The 21,149-nt window shown below is 40.3% G+C and overlaps 1 protein-coding gene across 3 annotated transcripts in view; it reads left to right on the top strand.

The window, feature by feature from the left end:
• Window positions 1-15,130: 15,130 nt before the first annotated feature.
• Window positions 15,131-21,149, top strand: part of LOC118261859 (forkhead box protein L2) — a 59,836-nt gene continuing 53,817 nt past the window's right edge. The window contains exons 1-2 of one of the 3 annotated variants that reach the window (XM_035572864.2): window positions 15,131-15,591; window positions 17,816-17,991. In XM_035572864.2, coding sequence (XP_035428757.1) covers window position 15,591; window positions 17,816-17,991 — 177 coding nt within the window. In that variant the 5' untranslated portion in view covers window positions 15,131-15,590. Of the gene's footprint in view, window positions 15,596-17,815; window positions 17,992-21,149 lie in introns of all 3 variants that reach the window. The other 2 variants (XM_035572873.2, XM_035572881.2) reach the window with 2 other exon arrangements.

The following is a 21,149-nucleotide window of genomic DNA, read 5'->3' as shown; positions in this document are numbered from 1 at the left end:
GGAAATTCATGCTACATACACTAACAATACAATAGATTTTTAAGCTATTGCATAGCTTACTGGACCCGGGTACGTCCTAAAACTGCGACCAGCCACCGAGGAATGGGCAGCAGCACTCTCAAAATTTATCGGTGACCTAACTGCGATCCCCAAGCCGCCTGCCAAGCGTGGGGATTATGGCAACCCCCCCCCCTTTCACTATGAGCGATAACATAATTACACGGCCCCCAGTCCCCGGCAGCTCCGCTATTCCTGATTTAGGTAGCGGATCAGGTAAAGGAGCAGGGGGTGCTAAGAATCCCCGGCAGAGAAAGCGCTACCACCCCCGACGAACTTTGGCCCTGGCAACGCACAACATCCGCACACTGCGGACTGATGAGAAGATTGTCGAGCTGGAGGAAGAATTGAGCAAAATGCGGTGGGACATCTTGGGACTATCTGAAATCCGAAGAGAGGGTCAGGATACGATAATCCTAGATTCCGGCAACTTGCTCTTCTTCCGGGAAGGAGACCGTAAATCCCAGGGTGGTGTCGGATTTCTCGTCCGCAAATCTCTCGTCAACAACGTGTGTGAGGTTGACAGTGTGTCGAACAGGGTAGCGTACCTTATACTCAGAATATCTAACCGGTATTCGCTGAAGGTCATACAGGTATATGCGCCGACCTCGACACATTGTGACGACGAAGTAGAGGCTCTGTATGAGGAAATTTCAAAAGCCATACACTCCTCCGAAACACACTTCACCGTTGTGATGGGGGATTTCAACGCAAAGGTGGGCACACGGAATAGCGATGAGTTGAGAATAGGGCCATTTGGATATGGGCAGCGAAACCATCGGGGCCAGCGGCTGGTCGACTTTATGGAGAGGAAGAGACTCTATCTGATGAACTCCTTCTTCCGGAAGCGACCGGCCAAGAAGTGGACATGGATGAGCCCTGATGGTTTTACCAAAAATGAGATCGACTTCATCATGGCGACCGAAAGACGTATATTCAGTGATGTCTCTGTGATAGCGAAGGTGAAAACCGGTAGCGATCACCGTATTGTCAGAGGCACACTGAACATCAATGTAAAACTAGAGCGGTCACGCCTGGTGAAGTCCACGCTCCGCCCTGGACGTGCCCAGATCCAAAACCCTGAGCAATTCCAACTCCAACTGCAAAATCGCTTCCAGTGTCTAGCCGATTGTGGAAACGTGGACGAGATAAATCATGGGTTGGTGGAAACTGTCCGAGCAGTGGGGTCAGAGTTCTTCAAGACCCCCCGCCGAAACAGGCCCCAAAAGCTCTCCGACGGAACCTTAAAACTTCTTAAGGATCGTAGCGAGATGAGGCTGCAGTCTTCAGTCGATATGTCTGAATACGGCAAGCTCAATAGACGAATCTCGAAACACATGCGACGTGACCTGCGGGCCTATAACGCCGCAAGAGTCAGAGACTTAATTGACCAAAACAAGGGCTCAAAAGTCTTCGCAAAGAATTTGTCTGTTGGGCAAAGCCAAATGACGAGGCTGAAGACCGAGGATGGCTGCGTCATCTCGTCGAAGTCCGAGATCCTCGGAGAGCTCGAGAGGTTTTACGGACAGTTATACACTTCAACACGGCAACCCATCGTCGGTACAGCTCGGGACCCAAGAGCTAAACTGACGCGGCACTACACTGAGGATATCCCAGACATCAGCCTGTACGAGATTAGGATGGCTCTCAAACAGCTTAAAAACAACAAGGCGCCGGGCGATGACGGAATCACGTCGGAACTTCTGCGAGCGGGTGGAAAACCGATACTTTTAGTCCTCCAGAAGCTATTTAATTCCGTCATACTCGAGGGAACCACGCCGGCAGCATGGCAACGGAGTGTGGTAGTTCTGTTCTTTAAAAAAGGCGACAACTGTCTGCTAAAGAACTACAGACCTATCTCACTTCTGAGCCATGTGTATAAGCTGTTTTCGAGGGTCATCACGAACCGTCTCGAACGCAGGCTTGATAACTTTCAACTTCCCGAACAAGCCGGATTCCGAAAAGGCTTCAGTACCATAGACCACATTCATACGCTGCGGCAGGTTATACAGAAGACCGAGGAGTATAACTTACCACTATGCTTGGCGTTTGTGGACTATGAGAAAGCCTTCGATTCAATCGAAACCTGGGCGGTGCTGCAGTCTCTCCAGCGGTGCCACATCGACTATAGATACATCGAGGTTTTGAAGTGTTTGTATAACAACGCCACCATGAGCATCCGACTCCAGGAAGAGACTACGAGGCCAATCCAGTTGCGGAAGGGCGTGAGACAGGGAGACGTTATATCTCCAAAACTGTTCACGAACGCACTGGAGGACGTTTTTAAGCTCTTGGACTGGAACGGACGCGGCATCAACATTAATGGCGAATACATCACTCATCTCCGTTTCGCCGATGACATAGTCGTAATGGCAGAGTCGCTGGAAGACCTGAACACCATGCTCAGCGACCTCAATACCGTTTCCCAACAGGTGGGCCTTAAAATGAACATGGACAAGACGAAAATCATGTCAAATGTCCATGTTGCACCTATACCGGTTATCGTTGGGAACGATATACTCGAAGTTGTAGACCACTACACATACCTGGGTCAGATCATCCAGCTAGGTAGGTCCAACTTCGAGAAAGAGGTCGCCCGAAGAATCCAACTCGGATGGGCAGCGTTTGGGTACGTTTACATGAAGTCTTCTCGTCAAAAATCCCGCAGTGTCTGAATGTACCACCAGTGTGTGTTGCCGGTGATGACTTACGGTAGCGAGACATGGTCCCTAACTGCTGGCCTTTTAGAAAAGCTCAGAGTCGCCCAGCGTGCGATGGAGAGAGCTTTGCTCGGAGTATCTTTGCGCGACAAAATCCGAAATATGGAAATTCGCCAAAGAACAAGAGTTACAGACATAGCTCTCAAAATATGCAGGTTGAAGTGGCAATGGGCAGGCCACGTCGCTCGGAGGACTGATGGCCGCTGGGCCAGGAAGGTGACTGAGTGGCGACCGCGGACCGGAAGACGCAGCGTGGGCAAACCTCCCACTAGGTGGACCGACGACATCGTCAGAGTGGCGGGGAGCCAGTGGATGCAGGTGGCGGCTTGTCGTTCTACGTGGAGGACCAAGGGGGAGGCCTTTGTTCAGCAGTGGACGTCTCTCGGCTGATGATGATGATAGCTTCTATCGCGGGCCTTGAGCGTGGAGACCGAATCCAGAAATTCCATACCGTATCGAAAAAAACATACATAGGTATATACAATGTGATAGGGGTGAAACTTCTAACCCGTTAAGGCTGAGTACTACATCTAATTGTATCGACAAAAAAAACAATATGGGGGGTTGAACCCCCTCCCCCTAAAAATTATGGCTATTTTAATTTATTTTTTTTACTTTATGTGATATCAAAGGATGTATGCGGCGTAGAAACAAAAAAAAAACGACAAACGGTAGCTAATAACCTTGGCTAGAATAGTTCATAATCATTACTCTTTTAATATGTTTGATAATTTTTGGTGAGAAAAAATATCATTTCTGAATTATTTTTACCGAAAAAATCGCTATTTTCAATATTTTCAATTGGGGTTTCACATATCACATTGTATATATCTATCTATCTAATAGCAGCGGGATCCGAGGCACGGTGCGGGAATCGAACCCACCGCTGGCCGACCGCAGATAGTTGGGGGCCCAATTAGCGTGCCAGCCACACGTGAAAGGCTGCCCCGCCATCTAGCGAAAAATCCCATGGTTACGCCATCGTGCCGGTTGGCGACCGGACGAGAGGGCCCGATGTATATTCATGGGGAGGCTCGGGCGTCCCCGAAGTCTCCAGGCTGACCTCCTAATGGTGTAGCTAACTGCGGTTCGCGTCTGGGGGTCGACTGTGTGGTGGAACATTTCAATACCATCCTCTCAGCAACTTATCCACTAATTTATGAAAACGAGAACAAAGAAAAGGGTTCAACAGCGGCTGCACTCCCTCTCCTTCAAAGTGCACCTCTCTAACATTCGAGGCTTGCACTCAAATCTCAATGCGGTCCATCACCATCTAGAGACCGAGAACCCTACGCTCTTGTTTCTCTCGGAGACCCAGATCAGATGTCCGTCCGACGGTTCTTATCTAAACTACCCAGGTTTTACTCTGGAGCACAATTTTGTTGCCCGTGCAGGCGTATGCCTGTACGTCCAAGACGGCGTCTATTACCGGCGTCTCCGAAACTTTGAAGACCCCATCCACGAGTATCAACAATGTAGAGTTGTTACTCTACATTGTTGATACTCGTGGACACAGGCATGGAGAAAATTCTCTATGACTGTGTCTATCGGTCGCACAGCGGAGATTAGACGACCAGATTAGCGCAATACCTAGTGGAGGCGGCGGATGCAGCCCGGCAGAGGTACCCTTTGGCCCAGTTGGTGTTACTGGGGGACTTTAACTCCCATCACCAGGAGTGGCTGTTCCCATACCAGTGCACTGACCATGCTGGGAGGGAGATGCGTAAGCTTGCGCTGACGCTTGGCCTGACCCAGCTGGTCCATGAGGCTACAAGGGTGCCTGATATCGATACGCAAACTGCCAACTGCTTAGACCTTCTGCTGACAACTGATCCAGACAGCTACTCAGTGTCAGTTTCATCACCTCTGGGTAGCTCTAACCACTGTCTGGTGAAATCTGTATCCATACACTCCCCGCCGGATCCTAGTCCCAGAGGATCTCGGCGGATGTGGCGGTACAAGTCAGCAGATTGGGATGGGATGCGATCTTTCTTTGCATTCTATCCTTGGCGGCCTGTTTGCTTCTCATCCAGTGACCCGTCAGTTTGTGCGGATGCCGTAGCGGGAGTGTTGCGTCAGGGTATGGAATACTACATCCCATTCTCGGACATAGCATCTTTCGGTGGCATTCGTCCATGGTTTGATCCCGACTGTGGAAAGCATGCGGCATACTTGGCATGGGCGGATGCCAGGCGCTGTAAGGCTGACGACACTCCTCAGAAGAAGAGAGCCTTCAATCGGGCTGCCAAGTCATGCAAAAAGGCATTGCGGATGGCTCGGTTCAACCACATTGGCCGAATAGGGAACAAACTGGCTTCCTACCCAGCGCACAGTGATTTATCCTGAACATGCTAGCTAGACAAAAGTCACTTCCAAATTTCCAAGAACCAACTATTGAAATACGTCGCCAATATCCCCACTCTCCCAGATCAAAGAATTGTTTTGCACACGTTTTAATTACTAATGAGCTAATAAGGGCTGTTATACATATAAGGTGTAAGTAAAGTGTTAACTAGTTGCAATTTCGCTTCTAATGAGAATCATCATATGCTAGTGAATTTTATACTTGTGAAAAAAAAACTGTGATGGATTTTGTAGCTGAAGGTACGTACTTTTTATTTTGATATTTAAGGTACCTATAGTTTTTCTCCGCTATTTACAAAACGTCCAATGTTGCAAAATTTTGATAATATTTTTTCATCGTTTTTAAAGTTTAATGGACCAGAAACTATCTCTCCTCTCTTTCCCCCAGGTTGATTTTTTTTATATATCATAGCTATATCTATTAGTAGTCATAAAATTCACAGAAAATTACAACTATGTTTTTTATTGGATTTTATAGACATCGAAGTAACAATTTGAAACATTAAGTTTTAAACATTGATTGTTTACCATATTTCTCCGACCTGTTATATATTGTTAAAAACCAATGTGTAAAATTGTGGACCGAATACTTCGACCAAAGATCGTTAAGTAAAGGGATCTGGTCGATCCAACCAAACATCCACCGCTTTCCGTGGATAGGTCAAGCCAATATGAGCAGATCTGAAATAATCACAGCTTTAAGACTTCGCTCAGGACATATTCCGACCAATGGTTTTGCATATCTAATGGGTAAAGTCGAGTCACCTGACTGTACGGGATGCAATATAGTAGAAGATGTGCACCATATTCTGTCGGAATGTGTTCGGGCCGAAGTCGAAAGAAAACAAATATTTCCTAAATTTAATTATAATGTTGGCAAATTTAACAGTGTTTTGTCTGTACCTTTATCAGAAAAAGCTAAAAAAGTATATTTTCTTGTTAAAAATATTTTAATTAATAGAAATTAAGTTATTTTATGTTTATATTTATATTTTGTTAAAGTTAATATGAGGGTGACATAATCATTGTGTGATTAAACCCTCCAACATATTTATTAAAGATTAAAAAAAAAAACATTGAGTTTTTGGAAGAATGGTTTAAACACCCAAAATAATATCGTACCAGTGCATTATATCAATATACAAGGAACAGTAACGGCCCATAGAGTATCAGCGATGATTCTATGAAGGAGTTAAGGATCATATCAGCAGAAATTCCGGAGGCCCAATTCCCCCCTTCCCAATTTTCCCCATCCCCATTCCCGAACAACAACCCTTAAATTCCTAACTCCTAAAAAGCCGGTAACGCACTTGTAAAGCCTCTGGTGTTTCAAGTGTCTATGGGCGGCGGCGATTGCTTACCATCAGGTAATACGTCTGCTCGATTACCGGCATGTCTCATAAAAAAAAGAAACTCTTCAAAATTTGCTGAAAAATGGAAAAGTTCTGGAGGCAATCATGAACGCTTCTTGTTCAACCATTCTACTTATTTGGCAGAAGATTTCAAGTGTAAAGTAACTGTCCACCACCCCAAACCCTCAACATCCACTCCGGGTCGTCCTACTAAAACCTTTGATGACCTGATTGATTACTTCACATAAGCTTGAAGTTAAAAAATGAAACCTTTGAGATGAAAATGACAAAGCAAATGTGAAACAGCGTTCAGCTCCAATCCAAGATAGGTTTAAGTCGGAAGTTCTTGGGACTTCTTGTTCTTGGGAATCCTGAACTAGCTTCAGCTATTTTTTAGTCTTAAATGTTTTTCTAATGTTTAAGTTTTAGAATTAATTATAATTATAATGGGCTATAATTAAATATTATACATAGACATATCATGTACAAATATAAGTAAATATGAGTAGTTCTAGTCTGAATGTTAGTTCTGTCTATAATATTGAAGATTCTTCTTCATAACAATATAGTGCTGTAGAATAAGGAAAAGGACTGTGAAATGTACTTTAATTATTATTTACTAATTAAAATTTTAAGAATGTAAGTACATTAAGGCAATTTGATACAACTTAGGTTTCTAATGAGGCCCCATTGTGCAATTAGTAGCTATGATATTAGTAATTGAACCATAATATATGTTGTTACCCCTTTTATATTATTGAATTTATATTTACGTGTCTTAATTACACACTTTATTTGGTAATCTTTGTATTCTTCAAAATCGTACCCCTACCCCCTACCCCTAGTTACCTACCTATCCCCTTTTATTTGGATGTTTAGCACGAATTATGTAATAAAACGTCAAATGAAAGCCGTATAAGACAAAAAACATCAATAAATTATTTTGTCCAGTATTTTGTGCAGCGGGCAGTAAAGCGTTTTGGTCCCTGACCAAGGCGGTTGAATCGAACTTCTACCGCCCCTCACTTCCAGCTCTCCTGGGGTCTGACGGGACGCTGGCTCACACCGCAGTAGAGAAAGCGAACTTGTTTGCTTCTCTATTTGCGGTGTCTTCACGTCTCGATACTGGTGGCGCTATGCCTCTTTCTCTCCATAGCGTTTGCGAAACGAAAATGTCGAATATTCGCATCCGATAGAAGGAGGTATATAAGACGTTGCGTAATCTCGACGTGAACAAGGCCAATGGACCCGACGGAATTCCAGGCGTGGTTTTAAAAACCTGTGCGCCTGTGTTGTCTCCAATCCTGACACGTCTGTTTCGCTTTTCCTTGGAGACGGGTCAAGTGCCGGTTGCATGGAAGCTGGCCAACGTGCAGCCTGTGCCCAAAAAAGGTAGTCGTGCCGACCCTAATAATTACCGACCTATCTCGGTCACGTCCATACTCTGCAAGAGTATGGAACGTGTGCTTAACAACAAGCTCCTGGCATACCTTGAAGGTAACGACCTCTTCCAGCGATCGGCAGTACGGGTTTCGCCGCAACCGATCTACTAGGGACCTTCTTGCGTATGCCACTCACATTTGGAGCGAGGCCATCGAGAAGCACGGCGAGGCATTAGCGGTCTCGCTCGATATATCTAAGGCCTTTGACAGGGTATGGCACGACAGCCTTATCGGCAAGCTTCCTGCATATGGACTTCCCCCTGATCTGTGCAGATGGATTGCAGACTTCCTGAGGGATCGGTCAATTCGAGTAGCCATCGATGACGATGGCTTCTCGTCTGACCAATTTGGCATCAACGCCGGAGTCCCTCAGGGCAACGCTCTTTTTGCTGCACATCGACGACCTGCTGAAGCCCGGTATCTTTGGGTACGCAATGCAGATGACAGCACAGTTGTTGAAAGGTATGTGTCCGATGCGCGGACTAGCGGAACACAGATCCGATCTCTAAGAGAATCAATGGTCCAATAAGGCCCCCGCCACTCAGCCGTACCTACGGCTACAGCGATATATGCCTATAAATTCGTGTGGCGCCGGCTCCACGTCGACGGACGGGGTGTCGCTGCTCAGTGCTCACGCGTAGAGCTCGGACGTATTTTTGGTGGAACTTTTAATATTATCATTTAATACAAAATTAGTTTAAAATAAGAGAGAATGGCTGGCTTAAAGTATTGCTCGTTTGATGGATGTGTGTCAAGACAAAAGGACAAGGGATTGTCATTTTTTTCATTACCTACAGATGAGAAAAAGTAAGTTCAAATTAATTTTAAAACTGTGAAACTACATATATTCTTCACTCCTAGGCGAGAGAAGCCACTGGATATATATATATATTCTCTCCTTAAAAAAATCTGTAAACCCCAACACTTAAGTTGCGGCTGAATACTGTAGCCGTAGCTCGTAGCTAGCGCGTAGCTGCGTTTTCCCGTTTTTAATCTTACAGGTTTGCAAACCGATGGACTCAACTGACGAAATAGCGTGGCACTATGTGAGTTTACGAGATTAATTAACGGAAAACGCTGCTGTACGTTACATAATACGCAGTATTAAAAGTCGCGTAGTTAGCTACGCGCTACGAACTACGAGCTGCGACACGAGCTACACTTCTTCGTAATTTAAATGTAAAAAGAGCTTGTAGAGGTTTAGGGCTGAGTATGTAGAGTTAAAAACTGACCTTTTCATAAGTAAATTAAATCATTGCTAAATAGAAGGTGCTGTAGAGTCGGTTCATAAGAAAGTTACAATAACGACTGTTTCAATTTATAGTTAGATGGAGTTTAGGATTTGTGACAAGATTTAGGTTGCCAAATAAAATATTTTCAGCCAACTATCTATGTACCGAGATTCTTGCCTTAGTTTGATTGAAGGTCTATAATAGGATAGTAAACAAGGTAAGGCCAAGTGCGAGTCGCTCATGAAGGGTTCCGTAGCAGCAAGAACATGAAGTTACAAAATAACTTGGTTTTTAATAGTATTTGTATGAACGACAAAGTTATATTTGCGTTTTTTGAAAATGTATTATTTCTTAAAAACTAATAATGACATCTCGTTCAAACTCAGTTACCAAAACCCAGGCGTGTCTATTCTCTGCCAAACGGAGTCAATTTCCGCTGGCTCCTACTTTCCGAAATGTATCCGTTCCAATATCGGATCATCTAGAGCTTCTTGGCGTAACTCTATCGCCAACGCTAAACTTCGGCTCTTATATAGAGTCGATGGCGCATCTGGCTGGTAGGAAGTTGGGTATCCTCTCGAAGGTGAGACGGTACTTCACACCGGAACAACTGCTGAGCCTGTACCAAGCGCAGGTTCGGTCATGTATGGAGTACTGTTCTCACCTTTGGGACGGCTCGGCTAAATACCAGCTGGATGCGCTCGAACACATTGAAAGGCGTGCCAAGAAGCTCATCAATGATGATGCGCTTGTGGAGGCCCGGCTTCAAAGTCTTGAACACAGGCGCAAGGTCGCAAGCCTTTCCGTTTTTTACCGGGTACATTTCGGAGAGTGTGCGGGGGAATTGCACAACTTGATTCCTCCTAGTCCTTTCCATCATCGAACCACAAGACAATCGGCGAGGCGTCACCGATTCATGGTGGATATCCCACCCACACGCACGAAGCGCTTCGCTTCAAGCTTCCTTGTGCGAACTGCTAGGGAGTGGAACTCCTTGCCGGAGTCTGTGTTTCCTGATGGGTATAACCTGGGTGTCTTCAAAGCCCGAGTGAATAGGTTGCTTATGAGCAGACGTGCTCCACCGTAGGCCGCATCATCACTTACCATCAGGCGAGATAGCGGCCAAACGTCGACCCATTTAATAATAAAAAAAAAAATTCATTGAAAGTTTCTATTGAAATCTACAGCATTTTTTTTTTTTTAGATTTCTAACTCTCTTATTTTAAAAGTTAGAGGGAAGGGGGGACGCTCATTTTTCCTGTTTGGAAGCGTCTATCTTCCAAACAATAGATTTTAACGAAAAATGGTTTTAGAAACCTCAATATCTTTTTTAAAGCCCTATCTATAGACACCCATCACAGATAGGTTGGATGAAAAAAAAATGAATCAGTTCCACGTATGGAGTGCGCCCCTTTAATTTTTAAATTTATTAATTTTTATTCAAAATTCAAGTAGCGGTTACCGGAATACATCAACCTACAAAGTTTCAACTATGTAGGCCTAACAGTTTCGGAAATAAATGGCTGTGACATACGGACGGACGGACGGACAGACAGACAGACATGACGAATCTACGAGTATAAGGGTTCCGTTTTTATTATTTATTTATTTTTTTAATTATTTTTTGCTTTACCTGCAATTCCTTGTAACGGTGCAAATAACTCTTTCTCGACAAATTAAAGAATATTTGACGCTTCATCCCGCATTTGATCACAAGGCATGAACACGTAACTTAATCGAAAAAAAAAATGGGTAAATCCTCACCCATTTTTTTTTTTTTTATGGGGTATGACGAGTAATTGTGCGTAGAAGGGCTCATGTACACCATACCACTACCGCGTCGATATGCTGTGTACATGAATCTGCCGCGTCCGTTCCTTTTGATTTTACTACACATTTGATAATGTGTTTGATGCACTATGAACATCATATTGCAATCATTCAATATTATTTATGATGAACACAACACAACATGATACACAACATCAGTTCCTCTAGTAAGTCTAGTAATATTGCCGACGAAAGCTGCAAGCGAAATCAGGAGTAGACAGACAATGTTGTTTGACAAGAGATCCTCGCTGATTTTCAACATGATGATAACAAATCGCGTGCAAAGTGCATACGAGGTTATAACGTATGATTTGAGTACACTAGAAGAAATATTAGTAAGTTCAAATAAATTCATCGAAACGGAGTTTCGTTGAAAAATCTTTATTTGTGTCGAATTTAGGAAATAATGTGCAAAGTGCTATACCATTTTATAATCCTTATTAAATGCGCCAACTTTAGTGAAATTTGCCACTACTAGCGCCATACATAATTTATTCAGTACAGTCACTTAAAGTAAGGTGAAAATTTTATTCAGAGTATTTGGTTCCTCTAAAACTAACAATGTTTTCCAATCTAAAGCAGTTGGCTAAGAATTTATGATTCCATATTACTGGAGCACTATTCAGGATAATGTAAGGAAGACTGCAGCCGAAAAAATAAAGATTTGTAGCAACAAGAGTCAAAAGACTGGCACAGGGTGTACTTTTTCGTGGATAACACATAAGTCACTGTCATTTAAAAACTGTAGGACTTAGAATTTTTTTTATATTTTTCTGATAACATTTGGAACCTTACCGACCACCTGGTGCCTGTTGGACGTCGACTTCAGGGACACCCTGTATATGTAAAAAACGATGGCCAAGTTCAATACAAAACCTATGCTTGGTTGTGCGCTTCGCCGCAAAAAGAATGGAGATCTAAATGACATGACAATGACAGTGCCAAGTTCCGTACAAAATCCAAATTATGAACAAGTATCTCTATGTTTTATTGGATACAGCAATTGTTATAGCAATTGCTGTAAAATGTGAGATCTTAAAGTAGGTAAGATTTAACTTGGCCTGTTTTTGGCCTTGGCCTCATCTTGAGGTGGGGCCTGGCAAGGCAGTCTGCCACGAGTTCGGTGGCTGCGGAAGAATTTCGTTTCCCGCATCCTCGTACCTACCCAGGTATGAGATGGGACACCAGGGTGGGTTTTAGTCAGTAAGAGTCTGACAGTCCCTTTCGTGCTGCCCAGGCGAGAGGCTCCCAGAGTAACATACTTTGTTTAAAATATAATATGTTAATATTGTAATTTTATATATTAGGTATATTGTATAATGACAGCACGGGTGGTACGGTGGCAGGGCAACCGGCAGGTGCGCAACGTGTAGCGGGTTCGATTCCCGCACGGAGCAACTCTTTGTGTGATCCACAAGTTAATGTTTCGGATCTGAGTGTAATTTGTATGTGAACTTGTATGTTTGTAAACGTACCCACGACACAGGAAAAATCCTAGTGTAGGACAATTTTAATAAATATGCCTAATCTTTCAGAGAATATAAGGCGCTATGCTATTTATCTATATAATAATCAAATACTTTTATATTATACCACGTTTTATGTTCATTTATTTATTTCTCATACTTGTTAATTACATTTTTAAATATTAAATTAAAAAGAAAAAAAAAATCACATAAAAATATAAAAAGCAGTAGCCCACCAGTAACGGGATAAATCCAAGCTACCGGTGGCCAGGGCTCAAGAGAGAGGAATTTCCGGACAATACGCGCCGTGTCCAGAAGTATACCACGTTTATTATTATCTTGTGTATACAATAATTTGTCTTACCATACTTGTTGTTTTAAGTACCCCTATCGCCTTTGATACAGGATTTATCTTAGTACAGGCAAATAACTTTGTAACAAATAAGTATAATGATTATTGAATTTTTGAATAAAAAATATTTGTATATTTATTCAAAATCTACTAAATTTTAAATACTACTTATAAAATACAAAACAAAATAATATTTAAAAATATAAAAATAAGAGCCGACCAGTAGCGGGAGCATGGTCCAAGCTACCGGTGGTTAGAGCTCCAGAGACAGAAACCTCCTCACAATACGTACCGATTCGAGGAGTACTGTTTTTTGCATCAGGCCCTTGATCCACCCGCCCAACGCCAGCGTCCTAAGGTGGTTGTCGAGACTGTTGGATATTAATCCGTTGGCCGACACGACTATCGGCACAACGATAGCCGTATCTACATTCCACATGTCGACAACCTCGTGAGCCAAGTCAAGATATTTTATTTGTTTTTCTTTCTCAGAATGGAACCCCCATGCTGAGAAAGACCTAGTAGACAGAAATTGGAAATTCGTGTAGTATAATGATAAGGTCGTTAAGCTGTTAATTTTGCGCCTCACCACTCCAGTCGCGTACTTACACAACTTACGATTGTGATTGTAAAGGCTGTATGGACCTTAAGGTGCGTAACGAGTCAACATCCATACTATGTTGAAAACACCAGTTCTTGTCCGATCATCAAAGTTAAGTTACACCGGGGGCGGTTAGTAGGTATTTGGATGGGTGACTGTCTGGGAACACCGAGTGACAATGACATTTTTCTGATTCAGAGCTGCTTAAAAATTATCTAAATATAAATTTTTGAGATTTTATTTTAATTTTTCCTTATTTTTTTATGGCAGTGGGACTACAACAGGAGGGGTTTCAAACAAAAAATAATTGTTAAAATCCGTCCATAAATACTCATACGAATGAATTTTTTATAACATCGCCTGAACTATTTTGTTAGTATTTTTTCTAATAAAGGTGTAAAAAACGTTTTTTTTTAATATTTCATTTTGTTATAGAACGTGGGGCAATTTTGATCCATTTTCTTCTTGTCCAATTTGATTTGACTGCACTCACTGTTATACCATTAATAATACTAATTGTTAATCATTGGACGATAGTGAGCCACAGTCTGTACCTACACACACATAGCTACTTATTATAACTTCACACCTATTGTAGACTAGCATCGTCTACAGCGGTGGTTATTAAACTCGGTAGCCACTATTGGAAATTTCACTTCACTTGAACAGCCTACAAGTGGCCACTGCTGACCAAAAGCTTCTTCTCATACGGAGAAGGTTTGAACATTAATCACCATGCTTGCTCAATGTGGGTTGGCAATGCGAAAACCAATGGGATAGGCCATTTAACGGACAGGACCCATAAAAAATTGCTTGCTACCCGCCAATGGCTCGCGACCCATACTTTGAAAAACAACTAGGTATGTTTCGGCGCCTTGACAATATTGTTGGAAGACTACCAGGTACACATTCATAGAAATTGCATAATAAGTAGGAAAGAGAATTCTCTATTTCCAGAGGGATTCCCCTCTGTGACTGGAAACTAGTAGAACTTTTCTGCATTAATGTACTCGAGTAAAACGTTATGTGTCGGTTTTTTTGCTCGAACTAGGGCGGACACACTGCCGTGTGTCTAGATTTTTAGTTTATTTAGTTATTCGTCGTTTTTACTTTGCCTTAAATCTGAAATTAAATTTAAGACACCTTGTTTAAAATTGCGCTTACTCAAACAACAACTATATCTAGTAAAATATTATGGTCACGATAAAATTTGCTATCAAACTATATATCTATATGTTTTGTTTGAATATCCGAGTGTATCTATTATTAACTGGGAAGAGTAAACCAACAAATCAAGTACTCCTTTCGAACAGCCAACAAAAGGCCGGAGGCGGTGGCTACGTGATAAATAGAAGCCTATTTTTTTAAAATATTCTACCGCTAAATTTCTAAAAAGAAGAAAATTAAGGAGGTTAGAGACGCGTCTCGCCAAACTTCCAAGTGATTGCTAAGCGGCTCCTCCTTCCCGTGCTATTGGCGTTGGGCGGCACAGCTCCGCCAATGAGACCGCGTTTAGCCCCACTCATTGCCATTTCATATTACTAAGATTACGTTTTCCTTGATTTAGAAAAATGCCCATTTTTCAACAATTATGACATAAATATGCAGTAGCTATTGCGCAATGAGAGATGCCAGGTAATTGTGGAACTACGGAAATCCGGGACTAAAAGAGACCATTTCCTCGAGAGTATGTTTACGATGTTAGAGGTTGGGTAATTAAACACATATTAAGGTGAATTCTAAAGTGTGAAGACGCCTACACAGCGGCGGCAAGCATCGAGCTTTACGTCGATGTGCTCGAAGCGTGAGAGATTCGTTCGTGGAGTATTTGAGTCAGTCCGCTGCTAGGCCACGGTGCGCGTCACTCGCATCGCGCTCCGTTAAACACCGCTTGCGTCGACCGTCCGACATCCGAAGTCGAATTTGCGCCCGCCCGCCCAGTGCGCCAATTTTGTAATTTGAAAAATATACTGCAATAATATTCAATTATTGTTGATATTTTTGCCAAGTTGAACAATTGTGTTTTACAACAAACGAACAAGTTAACTAAAAGTGAAAATAAACTTTTAAATACTTTCTCAAGTGTTTTGACAACGATGTTAATGTTATAATATAAGGAGACTTTTGGATTTCAAGACGGCTGTGGAGAATTTACTACGTCCTGAAATAGAAAAAGTGGGTGAGTAAATAATTACTTAAGTTTATAAATGTAAAGCAATGATATCTAAGGTTGATTTTAAATTTCTTCATTTGTTTTTAATTTTCCATGGTAGAAAGACGCTAATTAAATGAATGCATTTGTTATAATTTACAATTTGTTGTGGCAATTGAATCTGGCAAATGCTGGTTGATTTTTTTAACTTCTTGATAATGATATTATGCACTACTGCATACCAGCACTAGATAGTTACCAAACTTCTAAATGCCAATTTATAATCTTTATTAAAGTAGATATTCCGATAAAGACCAAAAACGGTGGCTAATACTCGTAAATATTATGAGTTTGTGTATGAAACAAATACCAAACTTACTTGGTAACTTGTTACCATCTTTTTATTCTTGGTCATACGTATTATTATACAGTTGTAGGAATAAACCTGATATAGTACAGTTTCCTTTTATCCTAATCAACTACAAATTCACGTACGGTAGTACTTACGTTTCGGTGGTTTGCGACGGCAGAATTTCACTGTCCCTAAAAGTATTTATTCGAGTCTGATATTAGTTTCTGCCAAATGAAACGTACAGGTTTTGTATGACTTGTATTATTTGTAAGTACAGCATAACACACCTCCAATTCTTGAAGGATGTAGACATTAGTTATAGTGTTTAATGTGGTGAAAATATTTTGTGTTATTAACGAAGTACCTACTGCTGGAGGATTTAACCTAGGTATATTCTAACTTTAAGATTAACTTACATGATCTACATAATTATAATATTTACTAATGTACATACAAGAAATATAAATCTGAACTACTAAAACTATTAGTTTATTGCCCGATAAGTGTAGTAACTCAGTAATGAAGGATGTGAACTTAGGTGGAAGCTTTGCATGACCGAAAACCGCTTATAATAATAAAATTGTATTAGTCCTTATAATCTTTTAGATATATTATAAATCAATTTGTCTTACACGTCCATCTGTCTATATGAATGGGATAAAGGCAAAAACTACTGGAGTTCTGTATAGTTTACACTAATAGATAGTTATTGCAATTAATTATAATTATAGGCGAACAAAGCGAGGAGCAGAAAGCAAGTTACTGTTACCTAATTTTAAAAACAAATACATATATGTATTTGTTTCGGGCCGAAAAATCGGAAATACTTTTAAAACATAATATTTTGAAGTTAAAGGTAATATACATCTGCTATTAAGGCAATGTACGTGTACAATATAATAATAGCCATTCCAACAACATTCTGTAATGAAATAACTGCATTGTAATACATCAATATGTACGTATGTAACTACTGACATTTTCCAATAGAGAACTAATACATATTATACTATAATATATCACCAACACTATTTTCAAACAGGGCACAGGTTTTAAAAACATTATTAGTATTGAAAATCAAGATACACGCTTCCTTTAAATGTGAAAAACGGTTTTGCTTTACCCTATGAAGCTGAAAAAAGAAAGCGAGTATAAATGATTTTGGTAGGTTCTGAGTTTAAGATTAGTTTTATTTGAAGGTTTAATTTGAAGGTTGTGATCCAAATTATATCTTAACACTGTATGTTGTGTCCATTCCAAATGAAACAGTTACTTTGCTCTCAGATTATGGTACCTATGCCATGCCTACGTAATGTCTACTTTAAGCACATTAATAAATACAAAAATGTATATAAAATAAGCATACCGCCATTCACATTCAGAAAAAATACTCTGATCATCTTATACTTTTGATATAAGTATTTCTCTCCATGAAAATCATAATACATGTACTTATAAAAAGATTTTACACATGTTTTAAGAACCCTTGTATCTATAATCAGTATGTAAATGAATATATAAAACTGTAAAAAAATATATCTGTTATATACCTATTGAATAATTATCCAATTTTGTTTGTAAATCTAACAATTCACTATGTAGATACATCTTTAACGAACCGCTGGATCATAAACAACAAAATTTAGGAAGTTGATTGAGGAACGATAAGTTTCCAGCTTCTGCTTGATATTGTACAATGCTGTAAAGCAATGTTATTAAATTCATGTAGATTTTATGTACGGATTATAGGTATCTTTTTTCAGTTCTCATGTTCAATTTGTGCACATATTAGGTTTTACATTTGTATAGTTCTATATAGTTGGTAAATTTTCCAACAGGTGACTTCGTAGATTTTTTTAAATACTTACCAGTTTCTATATTTACCTTGTCTACAGTGGCCCGGAGTACCGATGGGTCGGGCCTCGATGGAGGCTGCGAAGACGACGTCTCCCGGCTGACTCCAGGCCTGCATCCAGAAACCACCTTCGACATGAACGATCTGCCGTCGAACACCTACACATTGGACACTCGCAGAATGCAATTATATTCGCATCCACACGTACATCCCACGGTGAGTCAACGCCTTTGTTTCATGTACCTCCGGTTGACATAGGCAAATCTGACACAAAAGGAACGTCATGTATATAGAAATTTCTCGCACTTATTCTGGCGGGGTAAAAAGTAATGATGATATAAAAAGTCGTTGTTTACCCTCTACATGATGATCGAAGTAGGCATGTGGAGTAACATTTGTGACGTCTTTTACTGCGTTGCCTTGACGTGTATCAAGTGAACTGGAGACATTAAAAGGTTAAAGGTTCGTTGCTAATCTGTTTCTTTCATGGAAAACATTACGCTTAGCGCCAGGAAACAAAACACGTTCAACGTGTCAAATAAAATGGCAAAAACTGTGTTCCCAGCTAATATGAATCGTATAAACCGAAGCAAAACAAATCCGTCTTTAAACCATAAAAACGTTGACGGTTATAACAAAAGCACAAGCAACGTTGAAAAGATGAAATGCATTGCAAGGCGCAAAAATAAGAATAATTTGAAGGTATACACCGACTGGGGAGTAAGGTTTCCACTTTGAAAGTGGCCATTCGATTCGCCATCGTTCCTCTACCAGTTCACATGAACAATACTTTTTATGCATACACCCAACCCCTGTAATTTCTAGTATGTTAATAATTAAATTTATAATGATTATGCATAAATAATAAGTTGAAGTAACAACAAGATAAACTAGGAACTAATTACGATACCCGTAACCCGTAAGCGTGTGAGTACACAGGTTTTGAAAAGTTAAATCGTTTATTATTTCGTAAACAAACAATGAGACACAGATTTGTAAATAAATCATGTTCTCTGGCATAATTAATTTATATTAATAATATAATTACATTCATAATAGCTAGTGGTGATGATGACGTTAAGCAGCCAAGCTCCGCGCTATCGCAACACTGAACTCGTGTTATCAAAGATGTCTTCGTCACCATCCGTTACATCACCGACCTTGTTTGTTTGACTTTTTCTTACAATTTTATCACTGTTTTTAAAGTTAACTGATTTTCTATTTCTATTGAATCCTTTCTTGGTAAAAACCTCATACGTGGCATGTTCATGAAATATTACTTAAAAAGACAACATTTTCAAGTTTTATTGCACTTACCAGCTATTTCTTTTTTAATAAGCGGTCATATTTTTCCGTGGTTGCGTTGCCCTTTTATGTTTTTGTGGGTTAACTAATATTCTAGCTAACTAGTGCTCAATTAAATCTTTTTTCAGAACCTATAAAGTTATGAGTAAGTACAATAGAATTTGGTCGGTCAAAAGATAAACATTGAAAACGTTCATTATAGTGGCACAATTTTATGAAAATTAAAGCAATTACGACCGAAGCAGAGTTTTATCAAATAACCCTGACATAAGTTCATCGCGAACCGAACAACAGATTGTCAATAAAATTCAGTGGGTATCTTATTATATTGTGGTTTATATTAACTGTTTATAAAAAATAAGATATTATGTACTTACATGTAAGAAAATTCTAAGCTCGGTCTTGTAAATGCAAATACTTAGTTAATAATAGTAAGATATGTTATTGTTATAAATATGATTATGTTATTACCTAGCGTTTTTATAAGTATCTTTCATTTTGTACATACAATCTCACGATACTTACTAGGTAATGAACATAATTCCCGTTTGTTATATCAGAGATTTTATAGATTGGGGTCGATTAGATTGCTAATAAGCATGCAATGATTTTTGAACGTGTTTTAATACTTATAAAAGATGCAATCGGTGCCTATTTTCTTTGTGGAATATGTGATTCCTGTGCATGCAGGAATTTCAAGAATATTTGGGGTTCACTTATAAGCGGGATGTTCACTTATAATGCTTAGCTACCAAAGACAAAACAAGGGAGAAATAGCCAAAAAAATGGGAAATTTTATCAAAAAAGTTAAAATGCCGATAATTTGAAAACGGTTAAGTTTGGGATGTGGGGTCCCATGGTCAAATCAGTCAGGAATGATGTAAACTATCACGTCTTAAAGGATTTAGGTCGACTTACCCTTTAACCCTGTATAATAAATCTGTAGAAGGGTCAATTCTGTACATTGAAAATATTGAAAAAATAAATAGCAGGGGGTGTTACTGGATCGATACCAAACCCAAATATGTGATTAAAAAATTTTTTGTCTGTCTGTCTGTATGTTCAGGCATCACGTGAAAACTAACGGTTCGATTTCGATGAAACTTGGTATAATTATACCTTATTATTCTGGACATAAAATAGGTTACTTTTTATCCTGGAAAAATACGTAGAAAAAAATCTTTATTTTTCAGTTTTATTCTGCTCAACAGCAGTAGCTCAATAGAGGGATCTCCTTAATTATTATGGGCCTCGCCGTATTTGGGTCCAATAGATATTTATAAGATGTCATTGTCAGAGTTACTCAAAATGGAGAAATAAAACTTCCACGCGAAGACCGACATCCGTGCGGACGGAGTCGCGGGCGGAAGCTAGTGCTTACTAAAAATTGTAGTAAAATTTTGCCAACTATAAAGACAGGCCATCGGGCGTAGTTAGGTATAAGCATGTTTGAAATATAATTTCATGAGCTGTGAAGTGAACATAAATGCTGCACTAGCGCGACGGGCGGACGATGACGTTGACTCAGCTGCTTCGGCACGCGGCGACTCGAATGACTCCGTTGTTATTCGATCGGACCCTGTGACAAATGTGAAAAGTATTACGTTTTTAAAGTGCGCCCGTGTGCTCTTGCTACCGGCTAAAGTTCCCTTGATACGACCCAATCGTTCCATGCACCAATATTTTTATTTCACACTTGATTTTTAAATGTTTTCGTTTGACTTTGCTGCATTTTAAATTGAGGTCAAGAAAGAATAATATTTTGAATGTAGATTGTTCACTCGAATTACGACTCTACCCTATGTACTTACCTGTCTATTTAAGGATTTATTTAGACTGTAGGTAGGCGTCCCACTAAAATGTATCGGCCTGAATGTGTAGGTATAGATTATACATAAAGGTACAAGGCAAATTCGTCCCTTAACAGCGGTCTCGTTGGCGACTCGGGCTCGCTTGTCTGTGTGGCAAGAATGCATCCTGTTTCACCCATCACTTGTGCAAGTGAGGTATTCTCATTACATACCTACTCATTAAATAGCAGTATGAAGATATTTTTCTCCACGAGGGAA

This window comes from Spodoptera frugiperda, chromosome 25 (assembly GCF_023101765.2).
Source record: "Spodoptera frugiperda isolate SF20-4 chromosome 25, AGI-APGP_CSIRO_Sfru_2.0, whole genome shotgun sequence".
NCBI classification, from domain to species: domain Eukaryota; kingdom Metazoa; phylum Arthropoda; class Insecta; order Lepidoptera; family Noctuidae; genus Spodoptera; species Spodoptera frugiperda.
Note: the sequence above shows the minus strand (reverse complement) of the source record. Positions and strands in the feature narration are given on the sequence as shown.